The sequence below is a fragment of the Malurus melanocephalus genome, unplaced genomic scaffold (genome assembly GCF_030028575.1).
Source record: "Malurus melanocephalus ecotype Western Australia unplaced genomic scaffold, MMel_1.1 scaffold_51, whole genome shotgun sequence".
Taxonomy (NCBI): Eukaryota; Metazoa; Chordata; class Aves; order Passeriformes; family Maluridae; genus Malurus; species Malurus melanocephalus.
The window spans coordinates 427,190-447,794 of record NW_026623283.1 but is presented as its reverse complement, the minus strand read 5'-3'; the positions used below and the strand labels follow the sequence as shown (position 1 = coordinate 447,794).

The 20,605-nt window shown below is 38.1% G+C and overlaps 1 protein-coding gene across 4 annotated transcripts in view; it reads right to left on the bottom strand.

Annotated features, from left to right (window-relative positions):
* The window catches only part of TPK1 (thiamin pyrophosphokinase 1), a 289,743-nt gene that overhangs the window by 149,221 nt on the left and 119,917 nt on the right, over positions 1-20,605 (bottom strand). For 3 of the 4 annotated variants that reach the window (XM_057365315.1, XM_057365313.1, XM_057365314.1), the window contains one exon: positions 548-620. The exons of the other annotated variant lie outside the window; for it this stretch is intronic. In XM_057365315.1, coding sequence (XP_057221298.1) covers positions 548-620 — 73 coding nt within the window. The remainder of the gene's footprint in view (positions 1-547; positions 621-20,605) is intronic. 4 annotated transcript variants of the gene reach the window in all.

The window sequence follows — 20,605 nt, the reverse complement described above, 5'->3', positions numbered from 1 at the left end:
TATCCACTAACTCATGAAGGAGGGCACTCCACTGGGGTAGCAGAAGTAGTTGACTGCAATTCAATGCTTYGGGGGGTGAGGAAAGAGACAGATTTCCCCATCTGCACCTTTCCTCATAAAAGGTACACCTTTACAAATATCACATAGAGAAAACCTCTCTAGTCTGTGGGTGCCAGCCTGGTGGGAATCATGGTAAGGTAATCTTAATTTATCTGTATCTCACCATGCAAAAGAAGTCACAGATTTTTCAGGAAGTTTCATCCTAGTTTTTTACAGTACAAACTGTAACCTCTAGCAACACATGATCTACTTCCTCACCTGGTGCTATGAAAAGTCACCCTGTGCAGGACTCGGGCAGTAGCACACCTCCCATGTTTACTTAATATTCGTACAGTGCCASAAAGCACAACTTCTGAGCTTCTCAGGTGCTTCACAGCTGAAGCCTCAAAGAAAGCAATGGAGCCAGAATCACTTAATGACCAATGGGAGTACTAATGGCYTGGATCTTACAATGCTCTATCACACAAAAACTCAGGATTTAATTTACCTTGACCTTGTAGAACTCCTTGACTTCAGGCTGAATGGAATCAAAATCACCACTGATGTAATCAGGCAAGAAGCTGAAAGGAAAGCAATGAGCAGTGAAATGAAAAATTAATCCATCTTACTATATTTAATATTTATTTTCTCAAGAGTACTAAGGGGTACAAGCATTAATATTCTAAAAGGAATATGAGTTCCTTAAAAACATTTCAAAACAAGAATTGATGTCGAGTGATACAAAATAAGACAACATGAAATGTAAAACTGGTAAATCTATTGTCCCTTTACTGAGGAAGCTACACTTTGCTTAGATGCTCATAAATCTCTCTGGGTCAGTAAGACTTGCATCTGCCTGGTCCTAGAAAGACAACTCTCAAATACCTTTCAAGTCTATCACTCAGTCAGCAGAGTGTTTGAGATAGCACATCTGACTCCTGTACATCAAGCCTCAGAGGATATAATTTGTCAGAAGATGATGATGCTTCTTGGACAGCTGGTATGCCATAAATGTTTCAAGGATTTGTATTTTAGTTAGTGATGTCATCTCATTTCTATTCTTCTTGATTATTAAAAACACTCCCAAAATATGGAAGCCAAATGCTTAGTGATTTTTAACTCACATGAACTAAATTTCAACTCCTAACAATCATTCATACAGTATTATTGCTGCAAAGCACATGGAAATAATTTTGTGATATTTACCTCATCTTTCCAYGTGCAGACTTTTAATTGCAGAATGTTTAAAAATATTTATTGTATAAATTTTTATGAAATTCATAATGAAACTTCCACTGTRCTATAGCAAGAACAGTGTAAGAATATATTTTGAAAAATACCACAACACCCCCCAAAATCTCAACACAGATACACAGCTTCCCATCTTGCAGAATTTCTTGCATTTTAAGCAGCAGCTGACAGGTGACAGTGTTTCCACCGTTTCAACTGATAAGACTGCACTGAGTTTTGAAAGTGAAGCTGTGACTTTGATTCACTCCAAGGCTCCCATACTTTACAAGGGGTATGAGAGTTCATCAGCAAATTAGTTTCCAGCTCAAACTGAGTTACAAGAAATTCAGCAAAGCATGTGGGGACATATTTTTTCTGCCACATGATTTTAGAAGAATGCTGCTGCAGAGTCTAGAAACTCTCCCTACCGGTAAAACTTACAAAAATCTCACGTTCTCTTTCTGTGCAAAGATTTCAAAAGAGACACTTAGTCACTGGTCTCCATTTTCTTTGAAAACAGAAAGCTGCTTCACTAGAAACTGGTGAGTGTAATTGCTGTGATTTAGGTCATGTGCAACTATAGCATTTCAAATTCACTGCTCTCTACTATTACTAAGGTTGTTATAGAAGGATATGTTCTCAAAATAATTTCTCCAGAAGTGATGATCTCACACTTGCAGTGGCAGGAAGGGCAGTGGKTTTTACTGAGGACACAGGAATCAAGTAGGTTGCTCTGTTTCATATGCCTCCATCACTATGGTTCAAAATCAGCAAAACCAAACAGAAAATTAGGTTTGCTCCTTCATTGTAAGACTGACCTTTTCAAAGTGCAAAAAATACCACATTTTCAAAAGTCAAATTTTAAATTGCTGCCTTTTTACCTTTCCCTGAGTTCACTAATGAAATATTTACTGAATACAACAAACCTAAAAACCTGCAGGTATCCTCTTTCAATTTGTTATTTTCTAATTATTTCTTCCTCATTGAATTAGAGGCATTACAAGTAAACTCACTCCAGGCACTTCAGTGGTGGCCCTGAATGCAAGCCCTGGAGGTGTTCCAGAAGGAAAAACAGCAGCCAATTGTCACAGAAAGCCAACTTGGTATGGCACAGACATCCACTGTGAAGAAAAAGCTGTTCATCTTACTGAAATGCTGTACATAAATCTAAAAGGGTCTCCTTTTTCTTTTCCCCTCTACAGCAGGTGCAGGTCGCAGTGCTTTTAAATAATCAACTACTTCTCCTGAATGCTTCAAGAGACATTAAGTGGGAGCAGAATTAGCCAAAAAAACTGTATCTTCTAACAATCAAGTGCTCCTTCACAGCTTTGTTCTGATCCAAAGTAAAGCAATTTCCAATCAAGAAGCTAGCTGAAGTTGTGTTTGAATTTTCTCCAGCAGAAGAAATAAGGATTTCTGTCGCAGCTTCCATGGGCTCTGCTGGAGCTCCCGGCTGCACTTCCTGAACATGTCCCCTCTGCTGGGAAGCTCTCTGTCCATTTTCAAAATACCTTCTCTGCATCATTCACCTGCAACAACCACAAAACCAGAAATKACTAAARAGAATAAGGAATTGTGGCTGGGAACTTCAAAATTTCAAGATGTCTAGGCCTCCCATTAATGATAATGAAGAGAATTCTTTCTTCTCTTCTCCTTCCCTTTTAGAAACACCAGAAACAAGGAAAGTTCAGAAACTCTTGCCTTATGAATGAAAACAAATCTCAACTCCACTGTTTGAAAAAAATTCTCCCATACATGAAAAAATATGTCTGCTTTATCTTCAGAGGGAGGATGGCTGCTCTTTGTATCTCATTGACTATGCAAACCAGCAAAAGCAAGGCAAAGTTCAGTATTGCTGAATAGACTCAAAGAGTGCATTTGACACTGTCTTTTTTGAGTTCTGTGGAACAAATTGCCTGATCCAAGTGAGCAGATTTGAGTCAAGGCTCTTCTYCAATTAACACAAATGAACAAGAGTCATTGTGTGAAGAGTTCTCCTTGTCTGACTAACCTCAGAGAAGAWTATCACGGATACAGAAATAGGGGAAATAGCTGGGAGAGAGGTATATGGAAAAAAACCTCATCATACTAAAGTAACTAAAGAAGTTACTAAAGTAACAAAAGAAGTTTTGTGATAATTGGCTTTCACTTGCTTGCTCTCATAGAGTTTTGTATTTACTCCTGAGTACAGACTAATGCAGGAGAGCAGGCTCGGGAGAATCACACATCAAGCTTACTTCCATGTGAGTGGAAGAAATTATGTCAGGAAAAAAGTAACAAGAAAGGCCTCTCCATAAAAGTTAAAACAGCTGCCCTTATTTAAARTACAGACTAAAACCAGGTATTATATTAGTCTAACCCATGTTTTCCTGCCCTCTGAACTCAAGTTCATGAATAATTCTTATTTGAAGGCATAACTGTATTGGAGATGACATATTTCAGTGACATATCTGACACACATCCTTTTAGTGAAGGAGTTTACCTTTTTGCCCATGATGGCAAAATATGTCTTTAATTCCTTTTCCAAATAGAGTTTAAAATTTTAATTTCTAAGCAATCCAGATGATGCAGTCTACTGCATTTCAGAACCCTGTTTTATCAGTCTAATTAGCTATTAATTATCACTATGCATATAAGGTCATGACYAGCTCAACTGGCTCCATTCTCTGCTGCTTTATATTGACATTGATGAGGAGTGGGCCAAGTCCTTAATCCTAATGGGACTGAAAGGATAAAATTCATGTGAGATCAGCTAGTCTACTCAGTCTTTCCTAGAGCTGTCAAAAAGCAGAACACCAGGGCACTRGGCAACAAAAAATCTTCAGARATTTGGGGCAACCAGAGTTTTTCTYACTCTTTTCAATCTTTTTCAGTTTTTCTGGGTGTTGAGGGGTTTATTTTGATTGGATTTTGGTTGTTGCTTCTTGCTGTTGTTTGGAGTTGCCTTTTTTCTTCCTTTGAGTATTTTAGAATCATACTGCATCCATCTAAAATGAGTAYGGTGTCAGGATTACTTTCAGGTAARGACCCAAAGGCACTTCCATACCAGACTGCTTATCTTTTATCTATGTAACATTTAAAAAAAGCCCAAACAAAAACCAAATAAACAAAAAGCACAAAAAACCCCAAACAAACAACAAAAAATCCCACTACAGTTTCAATATGAAACCTTTAAAGGTTTAGCTAGCTTATCAAGAAAAAAACTACTATTTCTCAGCAGTTTTGAAATGGATCCMAGCTAGAGGATTTATACAAATTGGATAAAGGCTGAATGTTGACTGAACAGTTTTATGAACACCCAGGATGCTGGGCTGGAAAGCAGGGAGAAAAAATAGAGGTTTGACATAGTTTCAAGATACGCTAATAAATTTTTAGTTACCACTATCATAAAGCATCAATTGATTCTTATCAGAGACAGATTCCAAAATAAATAGAACCTATTTAAACTCTGAGGTTCTTATGCTAAACAAACACAACTGTGCCTTTTGCCTCAAGTAATGCATCTAATGGACACAACAGTATTGTTTTTAAATATTCAACACTAATGAACAGTATGTTAAATTTAAAACATCAGAATACTTGGCTCTTTATTCACTCACTTTAAGAATTCAGTGTGAAGTGTTAAATATGCCTTTTCAMACAGTTATGAAAAACAAAAAAGAAAAACCACAAAAGGCCACATCACACTAGTAGTTTTTACATGCTGCCTTCTTAAATAAAATGCTTGGGCATAACTGCTCAGTTCTATCATTAATTCAAAGTTACAGTTTCCTAGTACTATTGACTTTTCTTGTGATGCAGCTCCTTTAGCACATAATTGCGTGCAATTAACCTCTTTTAAACAAATGTTAACATCAGAGACATGAACACTTAAAGGCAATATCTGTATACCCTTTGATTCCTTCAGCTACAGCACAGAAAATAATCCCCAGTAGATGAATTCTGTGTGTCCCAGTTGTAACATCTGAGGGCACAGAGTGGCTTCCCTATGTTTTTTCTTCACTACTAAAAATAAATTTCAAAATGGGTGTCTTTTACCCTGAACTAATAGGCTACATCTCCATGGAAAAAAAATAAAGAATCAGTGATGATAAAAACACTGCAGTCACTTGGGAATACAGAAGATAAAACTTTCTAGCACTAGTTCAGGATAAGTATTAAAATCAGTTTAACAAAAAAAAAATCCCAACAAGCAAAAATTAATGCTCCCAACTCTACGTTTGCTAACTGATAAGGTGCACTTTCAGCTTGCCCTTCTGAKGTGTTGACAAGAAGAGTAAGTGAGGGCTGTTCTCATCAGAAAGGTGTTAAGTCTGTTTAAATCTGTCAAAAGTATACTGTTATCTGCTGTGAAGATCAAAGTGCCTTTTTAACTCTCAGAGACGTGTACAGCTCCAGCAGATGCCTTTTATATATTGTCTCAGAGCAGCACATTCAGATGCTCCAAGTAGCTGCACAGAGGTGAGTTCCTGGGTAAAGGAGAAATGTCAGATAGTGAGATATATTCAGAGTTAATGGCTATAAATATCTTCCTGCATTACCTGCAAGGTTACCACYAGAAAGGGTCACACCTGCAGCTCAGAAGCCAAACACTAAAATACTAATACAATTAATTAATTCAAACATACCATAGAAAATAATTTTATTTTGATCCTTCTTGAACAGATGCCACAAATAACTTGCCATCATGAGGTCTTTTAAAAAACAGCTAAACTCCAGTCCTTATCTTCTCCACCCTYAACTTCCCAATCAAGACTCTCTCAAAGTCTTTAAGCTTACTTTTTTCTGACTCCATGGTTCCCCTCACAGTGATTTCAAGCCCCAAAGCCTCCCTTATCACTATACAATATTTGTATTGTTTGGCACTGACAATGATGTGCTAGTTCTGTATGAATTTGGAGAGAAAAAAATAAAAATAAAAAAAAACCAACAACAACAACAACAAAAAACCAAAAAACCAACCAACCAAAAAAAAAAAACCCAAAAAGCAAAACAATTTCCTGTTCCTTCTTCAAAGACCATCATAAACCCTAATGTTCATTATGCAATTGCTTACACAAAACAATTCCCAAACAGCATTTTGCACACTACAACAAACCCAGATGAGATTTTACAAGACTTATGAAAAAGAAAAGGGGGGGGGGGGGGAAAAAAAACAACCCCAAAAAACCAAAAAAAAAAAAAAAAAAAAAAAAAAAAAAAAAAAAAAAAAAAAAAGAAAGGGGGGGGGGGGGGTAAAACAACAGCCCAGTAAACACCAATTTGACAAAGAAAGCAAGCATATGCATACGTCAAGATATACACGGATAACCTGAATTCTTTGCACAGACTGCACATCAAATCTGTGTATTAGAGTCAGATGGTTCAGTGGTTAAAAATATTTGGAATATTTGGCAATCTTGAAAAACAGCCTCTTTTTTCCTTATTTTTTAAAGAGATTAGTGTTAAAGACCTATTATTTCATTTGTAAACCTTATGATTTAAAGGTAWAAGTGAGTGAAGATATGAAGGCAATAATGCATTCATTTATGCTTGTCTGGTATTGCAGTGTCACCTTGCAAATAATAAAAAAATATCTAAAATAAATTGAAGAACATATTACCTTCAGCTCAAACTGCTATGCAAAGCACACATCAGGGGGACATCTTCTGCAGGGGAGAGCCAACCTTGTCCCATTATCATCACAAATATGAAGAAGCTTACATCCTTACCTCAAAACCTTATCCCTCAGTGGATATGAGGGATGAGTGTTAATAATAGCTACAACTGTTGCATTTTTCTTTTTAATAGTCAGTATCTGAAACTTTTCTCCAGTTGCAATCGATAGTGTGAAATAAAGTCATGCTCCGAGATTTAAGAACTGCTCACTTGTTTTCCATGGTGCTGAACATCCTCCTGTGTTCAGGTAAGTATATGTACTTCATGAAAAACCCAGTGTGCACAGAACAAGCAACTCCCAGGGACTGCTGCTTAGTCTGTGGCTTTGTTTTTATTACTCATAGACTGAAGTATTTCTTAAAATAAAGGATACCTGACTGCAATATMTGATTTTAGAGCAAATTAAAGTGGGAGCTATTGAGCACAACTCAGCATTGCACAGACTCAAGCACCATGCCTTGCTGTTGGATTCTTGGCAGAAGGAATTTAATAAAAGGGATCTGAGACATGAATTTTTGTCCCTGCACAGGGCAGCATAGCTCAGGGCAGTGTATTAACTCAAGGCAGAAAAAGCTCAAGTGCCTCAGCACAYGTCACCCACAAGCACATGATTTTGAATGCTAGAAAAGCATAAATACTTGTCTGGAAGTGCTAGACTCCAGTCTTCTAGGACCCAAAGCCAGGGGAAAGAGGGGAGAAGAGAAGCACTGTAGCCTGTGACAGATGAGGGTATCTGACTCACTCAGAAAATAGAGGCTGACAAGACACCCAAAACAGTTTTTCCTGTTCATGTCAAAGCAACAGATGGCAGAATTTGTTAAAACAATTGAGGAAAATCAGCCATTACATTAAAGAAATGTAAAATGTTTATTATCATTTTATWCTACATGTGAAGAATCAGAGGGATGCAATCTAAAATGTGGTAAACTTGGTGCAGTCACAAACTACAGAAACCAGTCTCAAAAAGGYGGCACTAGAAGCCACAGCAGGCTTAGAGCTTCATGGAGTGATACCCAAGTTGGATTTTGCTGCTACAAGGTGACAACAGACTTTTCCAGGACAAGATAAACAATTTCTCTTCTTTCCAGAAGAGAAGCAGAAATCAATCTTTTAGAGCCCTTTCTACACAATGATTCATCAGTGCAATGAGATTTATACCCTTATTAAAGAACTTGTTCCAAGCAGACAAGAAGAAATCTGCATGTTTTCAAAAGTCTTATACGCTTCTTCTGTTTGGGCCTGCATTTTCTTTTCTCATTTTCAAGTACACATCATTTTACAGAATGATTTTCTGTTCTGTGGTCAGAAAAGACAAATCTCTACACTTAGCTATATGTAGGACAACCAGCCATGAAAAATGAACTGTCATATAAAAATTTATATAAGAAACACCAACACAGAAGACATGAAATCTTCAGGAAAAAAAAAAAAAACAGAATATCTGATTACAACACAACTACTGAAAGCTAAAGTTGATTTTGTAGAGTCACTGAACATGGTTCCTACCCTGGGCTCTCATTGCCTATAAAGCAGCCACTGAGCGAACTTCTGAACCATTTTTATTTTTGCTGAAGATGTGCTTGAGTACTTAAACATATAAATATAATTCCTTCATATTTCAAGCCCTTACACTGATAAGGTACATAATATTTTGCAGTGAAACAATGCATTGGGAATCCTGAGAGCACTTGGGCTAAACAGAGGAACAAAAAGTATCACAAAGTTTTAGGGGGTGTGAGCCCACAAGGGAAGGAATGGAGCCACATAACAGCAGAGAGCTGTTCAAAGTCTCTTGTCTCTGTATGGCTGAAATTAAGTAAGTCACTGGGAAACAGAAGTTTTATTAAACCTTTTGCTGCTGACCTCTGCTGCAGCTTCTCCAGAGCTGACAGAGAACCAGGATATTCCAGCAGAAYATTAGCATTTCAAAAGGTACCTGCACCTCTTGCCTAGTACAGCACAGCAGCATTAATTAGAGAGACAGCAGAAGATAAATGCACATACAAAATGAGAGCTGGGCTCTATTTGATGTTGAGTAACCTCTACCAAAAAGCACCCTCACTTTCATCAGATAAACTCAAGGGAGTATTCTCCCATTTCCACACAAATTAACTGTACAATGGATGGCCCCTTTCATTTTCCGGAACTCATGATTTAGACAGCAATGTACTGCAAAGTTTTACAGAAATTCTTTTAAGGTTTGYACTAATTGAAAAGATGAAAGGTAGGCTTCAAGCTCTGAAGGAGCTGATGGAAAAGTGTTTAGTATGCCAATGTTTCTGCCTTCACTGGGCTGGACCATCACAGCTGGATAAAGCTTCTGCAGGTGGCAGAGATCCTACTCACTTTAATCCTTGTTTTGCCTTTCTCACTGTGTCACCACCTCTGCAGAGTCAAGGTACCAGTGTCATATTTTAGTCAGCAAAGTCAGCAGGTTTACAGTTATGAATACACACACAAGCAATTCTCTCACAAGATTAAAAYCATTTCAAATGACCATTTTCATGAGCACAGCTGCAATTAAAATGCCTCTGATAAAGCTCTAATTAAAGAATGAAAYCACCTTTTGTAGTTACTTGACATATGGATGAAATTAAGAAACAAAATAAAGCTGCCACTTTCATGTATCAATAAATCTGCCTTCTGATCACACACTGATGTACTCAATTGAAATAGTTTTTCCAGTAAGATTTTATTTGTTCAACTTTTTACAAGGGACAAGGAATGAGGGACTGACAAAACTGTTCATCTAGTAAAAATCAGGTCTATTGACATTTTGGTCTGTAAAACATTTAAACTGCTGTACCAAACAGTAAGTTSACACTTATGTTTTGCACCTTAATAAATGCAAAAGGATGTCTGGTTGGCAGTGACTTGCCAGACTTAAATTTTTATTTCTTTCCACTGCTCATTAGTGAACAAACCTACACGTAATGAAATCTAGTAATATAAGGAAACCTGCTGCAGTGTCACCCTGGCCAGTGTACTGCTTTCCCAAAGACTCCTGAGCACAAAGAAATGCTATCCTAGCTGTTAACATTCTCCTTTAGGTAGCTGCAGTCAAGTTCCTCCTCCTGGAAATCAGCACAGTTGCCAATCTCTCCTGAAAAAAAAGCCTCTTTTAGAAGTTAACCATTATCACCACCACCACAGGGAAGCGCCTTGCAGCTCCCTGCATGGTTAATCTGAAAAGAAGGAAGACAGAGCAATTACACAGCCATGGTATCCAGGGTGAGGGTGGAAAATGCTCCTTAGGGGAAAAAAACCCTAAATTTTGCACTGACCAAAACATCATGCCAAAGCGTGAAGTCCTTGCTTCTCAGAACTGCCTTCACCTCTTGAAAGCACCAGCTGTCACAGAGATATTCAGAAGATACAATGTTTTCCCATCTTCAGATGGAATAACTCATTAGCAGCTAATCAAGCCAAGAGAACTTACAAAAGCCGAGGATATGGTTTATATCAATTATTTCACAATTTAGCCCACAGCTGATAAATATTAAAAGGATGAAGCATGCCATATCCTTTCACACTTAATCTCACATACCTGTGGAGTAGCCACCGAGGACACAGGGTACTCATTTGACCCACGAAAATTTCACCTTCTGCTCATTAAATTAATTTTACCAAGGAAATACTGATCCTAAGCACAACATAAAATGGCTTTCATAATCACAGGAGTCTGTGCTGGTTTTTATGTTTGGGACAGACTTAGCAGTCTTAATTCATCAGAAAGAACTACCAGCAGTTCACAGAATAATAGAATTATTTGTATTGGATGGAGCCTTAATGATCATCCAGTTCCAACCCTTCCAAACCCCCTGCCAAGGGACACCTTCCACTACATCAGGCTGCTCAGAACCCCATCCAGATGGGTCCAGGGATGATAAACACATCAAGGCAGCAAAATTCTGCAAAAGGCAACGTCTGCAAGCAATGTTTTCCTCAGATCATATTAGGTTTGTACCGCTGTGAAGCCTTAACTACAGCTATCCCTAACAAGCACTAGAAATCTGCACACATGTGCTAAAATCACTACTAGGACCCATGTGCTAAAATCCTTACTAGGACCCAGTCCTAGAGACAGGTACAGCTTCACCTGGCACACACAACMAGCACATCTCCTCTCCAGGGAGATGGAAGCTCTGTATCAGCTCCATCTGAAACCAGCACAGCTACATGCAACACAACTGGCAATATAGGCGGTGAATCAGAACACACAAGGAGTTCAATGCAAAACTCAAGCTCAGAAGCAAATTCATCCTTTCATTYAGAATTAGTAGAGTGGAAAGGATGTGGAATAATTTTTTTATATTGTAATACATTCAAAACAGAGCAATTTTCCACTTAATTGCTAAGAAAAAATCCTAGCAACAACTAAACACAAACCACAAAAAAACCCAAAAAAACCCCAACAAAAAAAAAAAAAAACAGAAAAAGAAGGGGAAAAAAAAACCCCACAAACCCCTGCAAGCATGACCAAGAGAAATCTAAAGGGCATTGTGAAGGGTCTCCAAGGCTACATTGAGAACTTGGTTGACTGAAGTGTATATAAATCTGAGCTAGCTTAAAACAGCTCAGAGACTGGCAGTAGAGAAGTTATAATGGCAGTGCTTGCTGTGCTTGTTTCCAGAACACTGCCAACTTCATATATGAGGGTCATAACTGTGTTCAAGAAACAAATGTGTGTGCCCTGTCCATCTGCCCCCAGCCATTAGTCAGAGTAGGGTGCTACAGCGTATTTCCAGCAGAGCAARTAGGTACTACTGCTACTACTGCTAGTAAGCTTTCAATACTCAGGCTGGGATCTACCTACCAAGCACCTACTGGCTGTTACTTAACCTTGCTGTCCCTTTTAATGTTCCATCAAAAGCAAGGAAAGCACACGCTGGAGGGAGGGTTGGAAGAGAACCTGAGCCAGTCCTCCTGTTTGTATCTGCAGCATTTAGTTTACTGCCACTTAAGAGCACAAATTACAGCGTTGAGATACCTACCTACCTGACAAATATGAAATCCAGRCAGATCAATGTACAGATTTGTGCTTATGTGTAAGTGGTAATCACAGAAAAACACCTGTGCACTGCATTGAGGCGTTAGAAACAYTACAAGTGTACACATGATATAGAATTCTCTCCCCTTCTCAAACCTCCTTCTTTCCCTCTTTTTGTCTGTGTGAGCTAAAAGCACTCTCACAGACAGAAAATACCTTACTCTCCATAAGTAACACATGGCCAAAAAAATCCCTGTCTTGGCCTCTGCACAAGTAATTTTCTATCACGCAGAGTAGCTGAAAAAATGTAATGTAAATTCTGATGCCATTTGTGCCCTGCTTATTATGAAAAAAAAAAGAAAGTAATAATACCCCCATATGAATATCAAAATTTATTATGATTAAAAAAAATTATATAATCCTTAACTGCTAGTCTACTAAGTTCTATTATTCTCATAATCACTTTGACTTAATCTTTTATTAAATTTCTACACATTAATTAACTTTTCTTATAGGATGAGAACTAGATCTTAAGGACACAGATCTACCTATAAATAATACAAGTGCAATGATGAGCCCTTATTAAAAGCTATTCCCTTTATATACAGTGATAGTAGTTATTCCTCTGGGAAGACATTCAGAGGTCTAAGWTCCTTGCTGCCATCTGCACCACATGCACTACAAGAATGGAGAGGAGAACTCTGAGTGGATGCARCATTAGAAATGCTTTGGGAAAGACTGTGAATCAGACACTTTGAATTAGTGTGTGTTSAGATGCTCTGGGAGTAGCCTGAAGACTACCACAGGTGACACGGAATGTAGCCATCATTAGAGATGTCATTCAACAGMAGATGTCATTCAACTGAATGACAGTGTGGCCCATTCCTCCAATGTAAAATTAACTACTAGGTAATTTTTTCCACACAGTTTAATAGCAGCAGGATATTAATTCTCAGTCTGATAAGTTTTTTGAAAAATGTATAAAGTTAGAAGGATTAGACCTATCTGCCTGATAATGAGGTAAGAGACACATATTTTACTGGAATGGCAGAAAAACTCACTGAGGTTACTCTTGTAATTGTTCTTGGAGAGAAACAGAAAGTCCTCCTGAAGATTAACAGAGAACTCTACTTCACTGTAAGCAAAGCCACTGCATAAATCCTTGGCTGTTAAATACCTGTTAAGTTCCGAAGCAAGCCTGCAGCAGCCAGGAACAGCAGCCAGCTGGTCATAAATAGGAATTTGGACTTACATGCTGATAAAAAGGCACCAACATTTTGGACTATTCCCACCTTTCAATTCAGCTCCCTGTACTCCAGGAAGAGCAGCACACCCACTCTCTCTAGGCAGCAATGAACCTTGGGTGCAGTTCACACTGCAGCAGTTTTTGGGGATCTCTGTTTCAGGGAACTGTTTCAGGTCATGTGGCTCCCTAACTCCAAAAAATAGCACCTCCTTTATCTAGATAGGAATGTCCATGATTGAGAGGGAGGTGGAGAGTATCTTATTTCCAAGCCATCAGGTCACAGCCAGGTCCAAGGCCCAAGTAGGGCAGGCTGCAGCATTCCTGAGCCAATGAAGCTTTTCCAGAGGCCAAGCTGTGCAATCAAAGAGCAATTTCTTTTCAATTGTTCTCCTGGCTGATGTTGGTGCATGAAAGAGCTCCAAGAAGGGGTAGATACAAACAGCTTTCCCTGTTTCTTTCTTTTACAATGTGGGAAAAACAGTTTAAAAATGAAGCTTTCAGATGAAAAAATAAATAATTAAAATTACTTTTAAAACACAGAAGTGAGGAATTAAAACTACAACCTATAGTAACTCCTGCTTTTGGCCTCTAGATTCCTATAATATGCTCATAGATTAAAATAATACACTCTTCAGAGACAATGGAGTGGAACAAGTCAGTGTGTGGAKGTTGGAATTGGCTAATTTATAAAGRAGGTTGGGGAAAAAAATAAAAATCTAACACTTGGATTGACAACTTGTCTATGGTCTGTGGCAGGATCCTGCCTAATACACTTGAACAGGCTAAAATATTAAACCCCAGAAGCACAAGAACTAAAAGGGAAATTCTCATGAGCTCTTAAACAGGGTCATGAACACGATTATATTTCTGCTGGTGCTTCTAAAAGAAGTCAAAACTTGYCATGGCTTTTCCAGTGTGAACGTAGCAAAGGAAGCATTTACCCCTCTCATTAAAAATGTGATCCTCCAGAATGGGGAAGGCATCACACTCCTGATGAAAGCCCTCTTCAGCATACTGGGAATGCTATCAGAGTTCTTGAAACCACTACTGAGGTGCATTATGATCACATATATGCATGACAGCACTGACCACTTAATCCCCATTCTGTCACAGGCAAGTTGGAGAATAAAAATTACACTGACACCCAAGGGTATTTTATAATAGAATACAAAATAAAACAATAAATTTGCAGATGATTTTGGCTTTGCCTCATGGTACTGCATTATGCACCAAATATTCCTGGCCTCTCACTCATTACTATTTAATTACAACAGAAAACCTTCCTTTCAGACTTAATTAACCTCTGAAAGGAGTTTGTGACCTTGGGACCCTCCTGCGCATTTGCAGTGTGCTGTCGGAATATTGCTCTGCCTGGAAACACTTCCTTTAATGYTGATATTTAATGAAGTGCACAGGTTTTTACAGGGAACACACAAAATATGAGAACCCTGCATGTGGTCACTTAATGAACAAGAGCTAGAGCATATCAATTAGAATCATAAATCAATACTAAATTAACACAAAAAGATGCCACAAGAGTATCCCTGGAGTAGTGGCTCATTACAGTAAACATGATCRTGAATGCTCTTCCCTATTACTTTCACTGTGGGGCAGAGAGAAGAGGGAGTAATGAAATGAGGAGGGATTTGTCCATTTAATTCCTCTTTGTTTAAGCCAGCAGAAGCTTAAGTATCCCACTAAGCCAAATGACAGTGTAGCACAGTTCCAGTTCCTSTCTTTGTCAGAAAGTGCTGTTCAAGCTGAAACACTGCGACTCTGAAAGGAAATCGGAGAGCAGTAACCTTTTCATAAGATGAGAGGCAGAACCAGAGCTCGTGCAGTTGCTTTCATTGCTTTTGCTGCAAAGCTTRGAACAATGGATTAATGTTGGCCCCTTGGCGCCAATCAGAACRGACTAGTGCTTGCAGAGTAGGTGCTGGTCCAGTAACTCACTTGCTAGGAATGTTAACTCTTCAAAATGTTAACTGTTCAAAATGTTAACTCTTCACCATCCTGAGAATTCCTTCTGAGAGCTAAAAATCACATCAATCCATRTATGCTYCTCATACAATTCCTTCCYRTACARAACCACCCCAAAATCACCTTATGCTCAGTTTTCTTTTTTTTTCCTACAATTGAATGCATCAGAAAGAAGAGATACTGACATCCACATCTGTCACTTCCTTYATTACAACCATTTGTTGTCAAACCTCATAGATGATATTTTAGCAGGGAAAAAAAATAAAAAAAAAGGCACTGAATTCTTTATTCACTCTTTTCAGGTGTCTTTTTGGGACAATGTCTTTCTCTCACAAGTCAAAATACCTTCATGTGCACAATTTCAGTCTGATCTGTCCCCAGTATTTAACAACCCTGCTGCAGCATATAAAATTAGAAAACATCCATCCTCCCACAGATACTGCTGGAACTTGCAGAGGAAAATAACAAAGCCCTCCTTTCTTTTTTTCTTGTTACAGAAGAACAGTTGTTCCACGGGAGTTTTTAGTTAGGTGTATTTCAGAGACTCTTCTCCTTTGAGCTTTAGTATCAAAAACATTTTCACTCCCTTCCCATCTTTTCCCTTGTGCCCCGTTTTTCTCCCTCCCTTTCAATTTTTGCCWTTTTCAGATTATGTCCATGCCTAACTCTTTAGATCCTCTAAACACCCAGGCAAAATCCCTGCTGACAAAGAAACAGAGATTTTCAGAGTTCTGTTGCATTGGTGCACAAAGTCTCTATGATTCCAAGCCTTTGCAGAGTGACTTCCCTTCTGTACAGAGGGAATGACAACCACAGGCCCTGCTCTGGTCCACAGTGGGATGCCCACCACCGAACAATGACATTGGACTTGTAACACACACCAATTGCAGAAACAATCAATCAATCAATCAATCAATCAAGCAATCACTCTACTACCCACTCACAAGCTTAAAAAAAACCCAAAAGAACAAAAGCTGACCTAAAAATCCTACTAGTCTCAATACAAAATACTTTGAGCTACGCCCACATACCAGTTCCCATGCTGAAGAAAAAGGGGAAGTGAAAAGGCACAGCCTTTTATCTGCTGCCATTGCTACCCACTGTGTCATTGTTTCATGCATCAAGCACTCKATAAATACATCTTTTCTAACCTGCKGATCCTTATCAATCTTCTTCACTGGCATCCTCTTAAGTCTCTCCACACCAATGGGTTAATCCAGTCTCAAGCTGCAAATYCCTACTTTTCCTTTCACTTAGATAGTCACTCTAATTTATGCAAAACATGTATAATGAATAAATAAAGAGCTGTGTGATCATTTATTGCTTCTATTTTTTTTTTTATTATAGATATCTTTTACACAGAGATCAAAACTCTGAACAAAATGAAGAGCAAACTGCATGCACATGGTACTCTGTAGTCCAAAACATCTTATCCACACATTCCTGTTTGTCACACGATGTGAGTACCTTCAACTACCCTCTCAGCTTAATTTCAAAAGAAAKAAACTTATTCCAGCTGGCGTTTCTTAAACACCAGGGAAAAGCCAGGYAGTTTAAGAGTTAAGCAACTTTTGYAGGTGGGATATCCCTCAAGAGTTGGATCAAGAATAGACCATTATTCTTAGACCAAGAATAATTTATTGCTACAGGGTTAATTGCATTCCTGGTGTTACTGCTATTCTAAATATTTTGCATACAATAAGSAGTAATAACTTCCAACTATTGCCAATGCTGGAATCAGAGTAATAGATGCTCAAACAATATTTACACAGTAAAAAGTTGTTTTTTTTTTTGCTTTGGGCTTTTTTTTAAAGCACAAGGGATAAAAATGGATTATGTCCCAGTCTCTGGAAGAAGCGTTTATTGACAAAGTAACAGCAGGAGTCTCGCTCTTGCTCCATCCATTTCACAGGCTGTTGGAACCATACCAGGTTTTTGAAAACATCAGATCCAGCTTTGGCAATTTCCCTGCTTGCATCACCRCAGAGAAGTGATGCATCATGTAAAACATTAGTTATAATGCAAGAATTCAGGGCGATGCACGGAGAGGGTGTAATTGCTTAGACATCTAGTGTGTAATATCTTACCAATTAAGTCAATAGAACACTCTGAAATTGTCCAAAAGGTGATCTGGGTCCCTATTCAACAAGCACAGGCCCCATGTATTTCTGTGTTGTGACAATGAAGAAAAATACCTAAATAAAAACAGAACAAAATTTCCAAGCTTGCATGAAATCTCAGTTTCCCCTCATTCACCAGGTGCATTTCACCTAATTTCTAGCAGGACTTGCATGTTGCATGCCCATAGAGATAGTCACTGGTCAGTCTTTGTCTCTTCTGTCTCTAGAATGAAACAGAAATTTCAAGCACATTCAGCTGTAGTCATTCTCAAGTATTATTTCTCAGATCCTTTTTTTTTTTTTTTGTAGTCTGTTTAATAGTCCTTGCTACCCAGAAGAACAAACAAGAACATTCCTCCAAAGCCAGTAAAAGTTGAATCCATCTCTTCCTTAGCCACCTTCAGCAATTTCTCTGTACAGTACATATACATGCCCCTATCTGAGCCAAAAAGAACTAATGCAGAACAGATGTATTTTAATTCTGAATGTTTCCATATTTAGGCTGTCTCACAACATACAGGTCTTTTGGTGGTATGCTAGATTTGTCATCCTACCCTTTATGTACTGCTCTCTTCTCTCATCTCTCTAAAGTTCACTCTTCTACTCATATCCTTGCAGTGCTGATCTGTTCCCGAGGTGCTGATATGTACACAGGTGCTTACAAAAAGATAAGTGAAATGGAAAATATTTGCAAGTAAAGGCATTGCCCACAGCATACAGAACATGCTCACTCTGGTATCAGAAACCATCTTAGTGCCTCATATTTCAGTCAARATGCTGCCTATTTCATTGGGAGTTCATGAGCCAGAGATGAAGGACGTACTGATACTGGTCCAGGGTTCTGCAGAGACACCAAAACCAGTCTGCAAATAGACTCTTGTGTGGAATGTCCCACACAGATGGAAAAACATCAAAACACAATCCCAGTGGACCCATTGCATTTCCATTTATTTTAAGACACTCTGTAACCTTGGATCTAATCTACCTGCTGTATGATCAGACATCATTCTGCTCAGTTATTTGGGGATCAGTAGGCAAGATATTTCTGTACAGTTTATACCATTTTCAACAGCCTTTTGACTRTCTTTTAACTTAATGACTGATATTTTTAAATTTTATCTGCTATTGAAAACAGATCAATTTTCCCTTGCTCAAAAATCAGAATTCTCTACATTTTTCTATAATTGGCATTCACTGTGTTTTCAGGTATATTGACTAATTTATTTTTTTTTAAGTCTGCATGCAAGAGACAGCAATTTCTCTTATTTATTTTTTTTTAATTCAACTAACTCAAAGTATCACAAGGTTTTCTTCCTCCTCCATTTTGCAAAAATGAAGTCCAGGCGGTTACTTAAATAAGGCAAGTAGTATGGTGGTTGAAGGGGTGTGTGCACATTTGTGAGTGTGATTTTTGTATGAACTATGAGTTGAAGGAGATTTGAGTTTCTCTGCATTTAAGCGCATCCAGGAGCAGCTTTCGAGGTACCACTGTACACACTATCCACATGCTTGAGCAAGTTATTTCTGGTAGAAGAAAAAAACTGATTCTCTGATGTCTAAGAGCTCCATTTTTTTAACAAGGATTAACCCTCTTGTCTTAAATTATGGAATTTGTAGAGCTGACTGGCAACCTTATCTAGTCCAACTTTCAATCAACCAACAACTGATGCTCAACCCTACATGTGGATGGCTTTGCAACTGGTTCTGCAGTTTTTSCTCTGTGGTTTATCCTTGTCTGAAGAGGCCTTTATCCTCTTCACCCTAAACAGTGAATTTATTAAATATTTTCATTTATCAGCTGTAATAAGCAGCCTTGATCATAGTTTGAGAACACAGTTCCTTGTTCTTGACAGCATTTTCTRTGAAAACAACTGTGGTACAAAACATTTTTAGGTGAAAAGCTGAAAGAGTCCATTTATAGAACAAAACCACTCTTGGAATACAATTAGATTTAAAACCAAATCTCAGCAAAACAACTAGGAAAACTAGTTTAAAGATGAATGGATTTATATTCTCACGTTTTACTTCTCATTATATTCTACAACACATGAAGTTCTCCCCATTTGCAAACATCTGGCTTCACTAACACTAAATTTAAACAGATTTGAAGAATACAATAATCTGTTCCAAAAATAAAAGTGTCCATTTAAATGCAAATTGTTAAAAATCAGAACTTCTGGTTTCACATATTTATAAAAGGAGAGGAGAGTTTACTGAAGAAAGAGAATAGGAAAGAAAACCAAGCAATAAACACCCAGAATATGTTTATGCTCCAACAATCACTAATAAGCTTACTGAAAGAAATTTTCAGAGACAGCAAAAACTAATCAGAATAATTTATCTATGGGTACTTTTTGTGTTCAATCCCATTATGCAATATRCTGTGATTTAGAGTCACCTGCAAGGGACTATACCTGTCTTCTCCAGAATTTTTCCAGGCTATGAAATAAAGACAGCCAAAAAGAGAATGGGTGTTATAGCAGTAGTAATCTCTTCCTAAATGTCTGAAGTGTAACAGTGCAGATTAGTCAACTTCAAGGTCATTTAKTAACATGAATTCCTTTTAAGACATTGATAGCACATGGATTTCTGTGCTTCCTGATTGAACACTGCTCTTRGCATTCTTCTCAGGTCTCAACAGAGCTTCTTTCAAATCTAAGATCATTCTTGCCCTGTTCAATATAAAATCAGTAATTTAAATTTTATATGACAAGTACTATTGCAGTAAARACCCAGCTTGGTTTGAGGCTTCCAAGAACTTTCTAGTTTTGCTTTGTTTCAAGAACAGGAAAACTCCCAGTCCCCAGCCTGCCCCAAGCAACTGTAGAAAGCATTGTTCCATAAAAACAAGCATTGCCTGCTTAATCCTTAATTTCTATTGACASTCAGAGATGGAAAGAAAACAAAGGCATACATTTCACCCTAACACTCCACACAGAGTCAGTTTGTTATGGATCCTGAAAATTACTCCTTAGGCACAACAACAAACCAAACCACTATAAAGTGCTCAGTACTCTTTGGCCAGCTCAGGAGTCTTTTCCAAGCTACTCGTTCCAGATGTGACTCAATGCATGGATATTTTATCACTGCAAAGCCCTAACTTCTAGCACTGGGGTGGCCATAAACGATTTTTACCACGTCATAAAGCCAGAAATCACCCAGATGGCAATGACATTCYTCTACTTACAGTACACTAGGGGCAGAGATACAGCTACTTGAAGAACAAGCTGAACAGTACAAACTCTCTGATTGAAAGACCTGGGATTAACTGAAAGTGTCCCTTTATTCTCCTTTCCTCAGCCCCATTTTCCCCTGCTTTTTTTTTTTTTTTTTTTTTTTTTT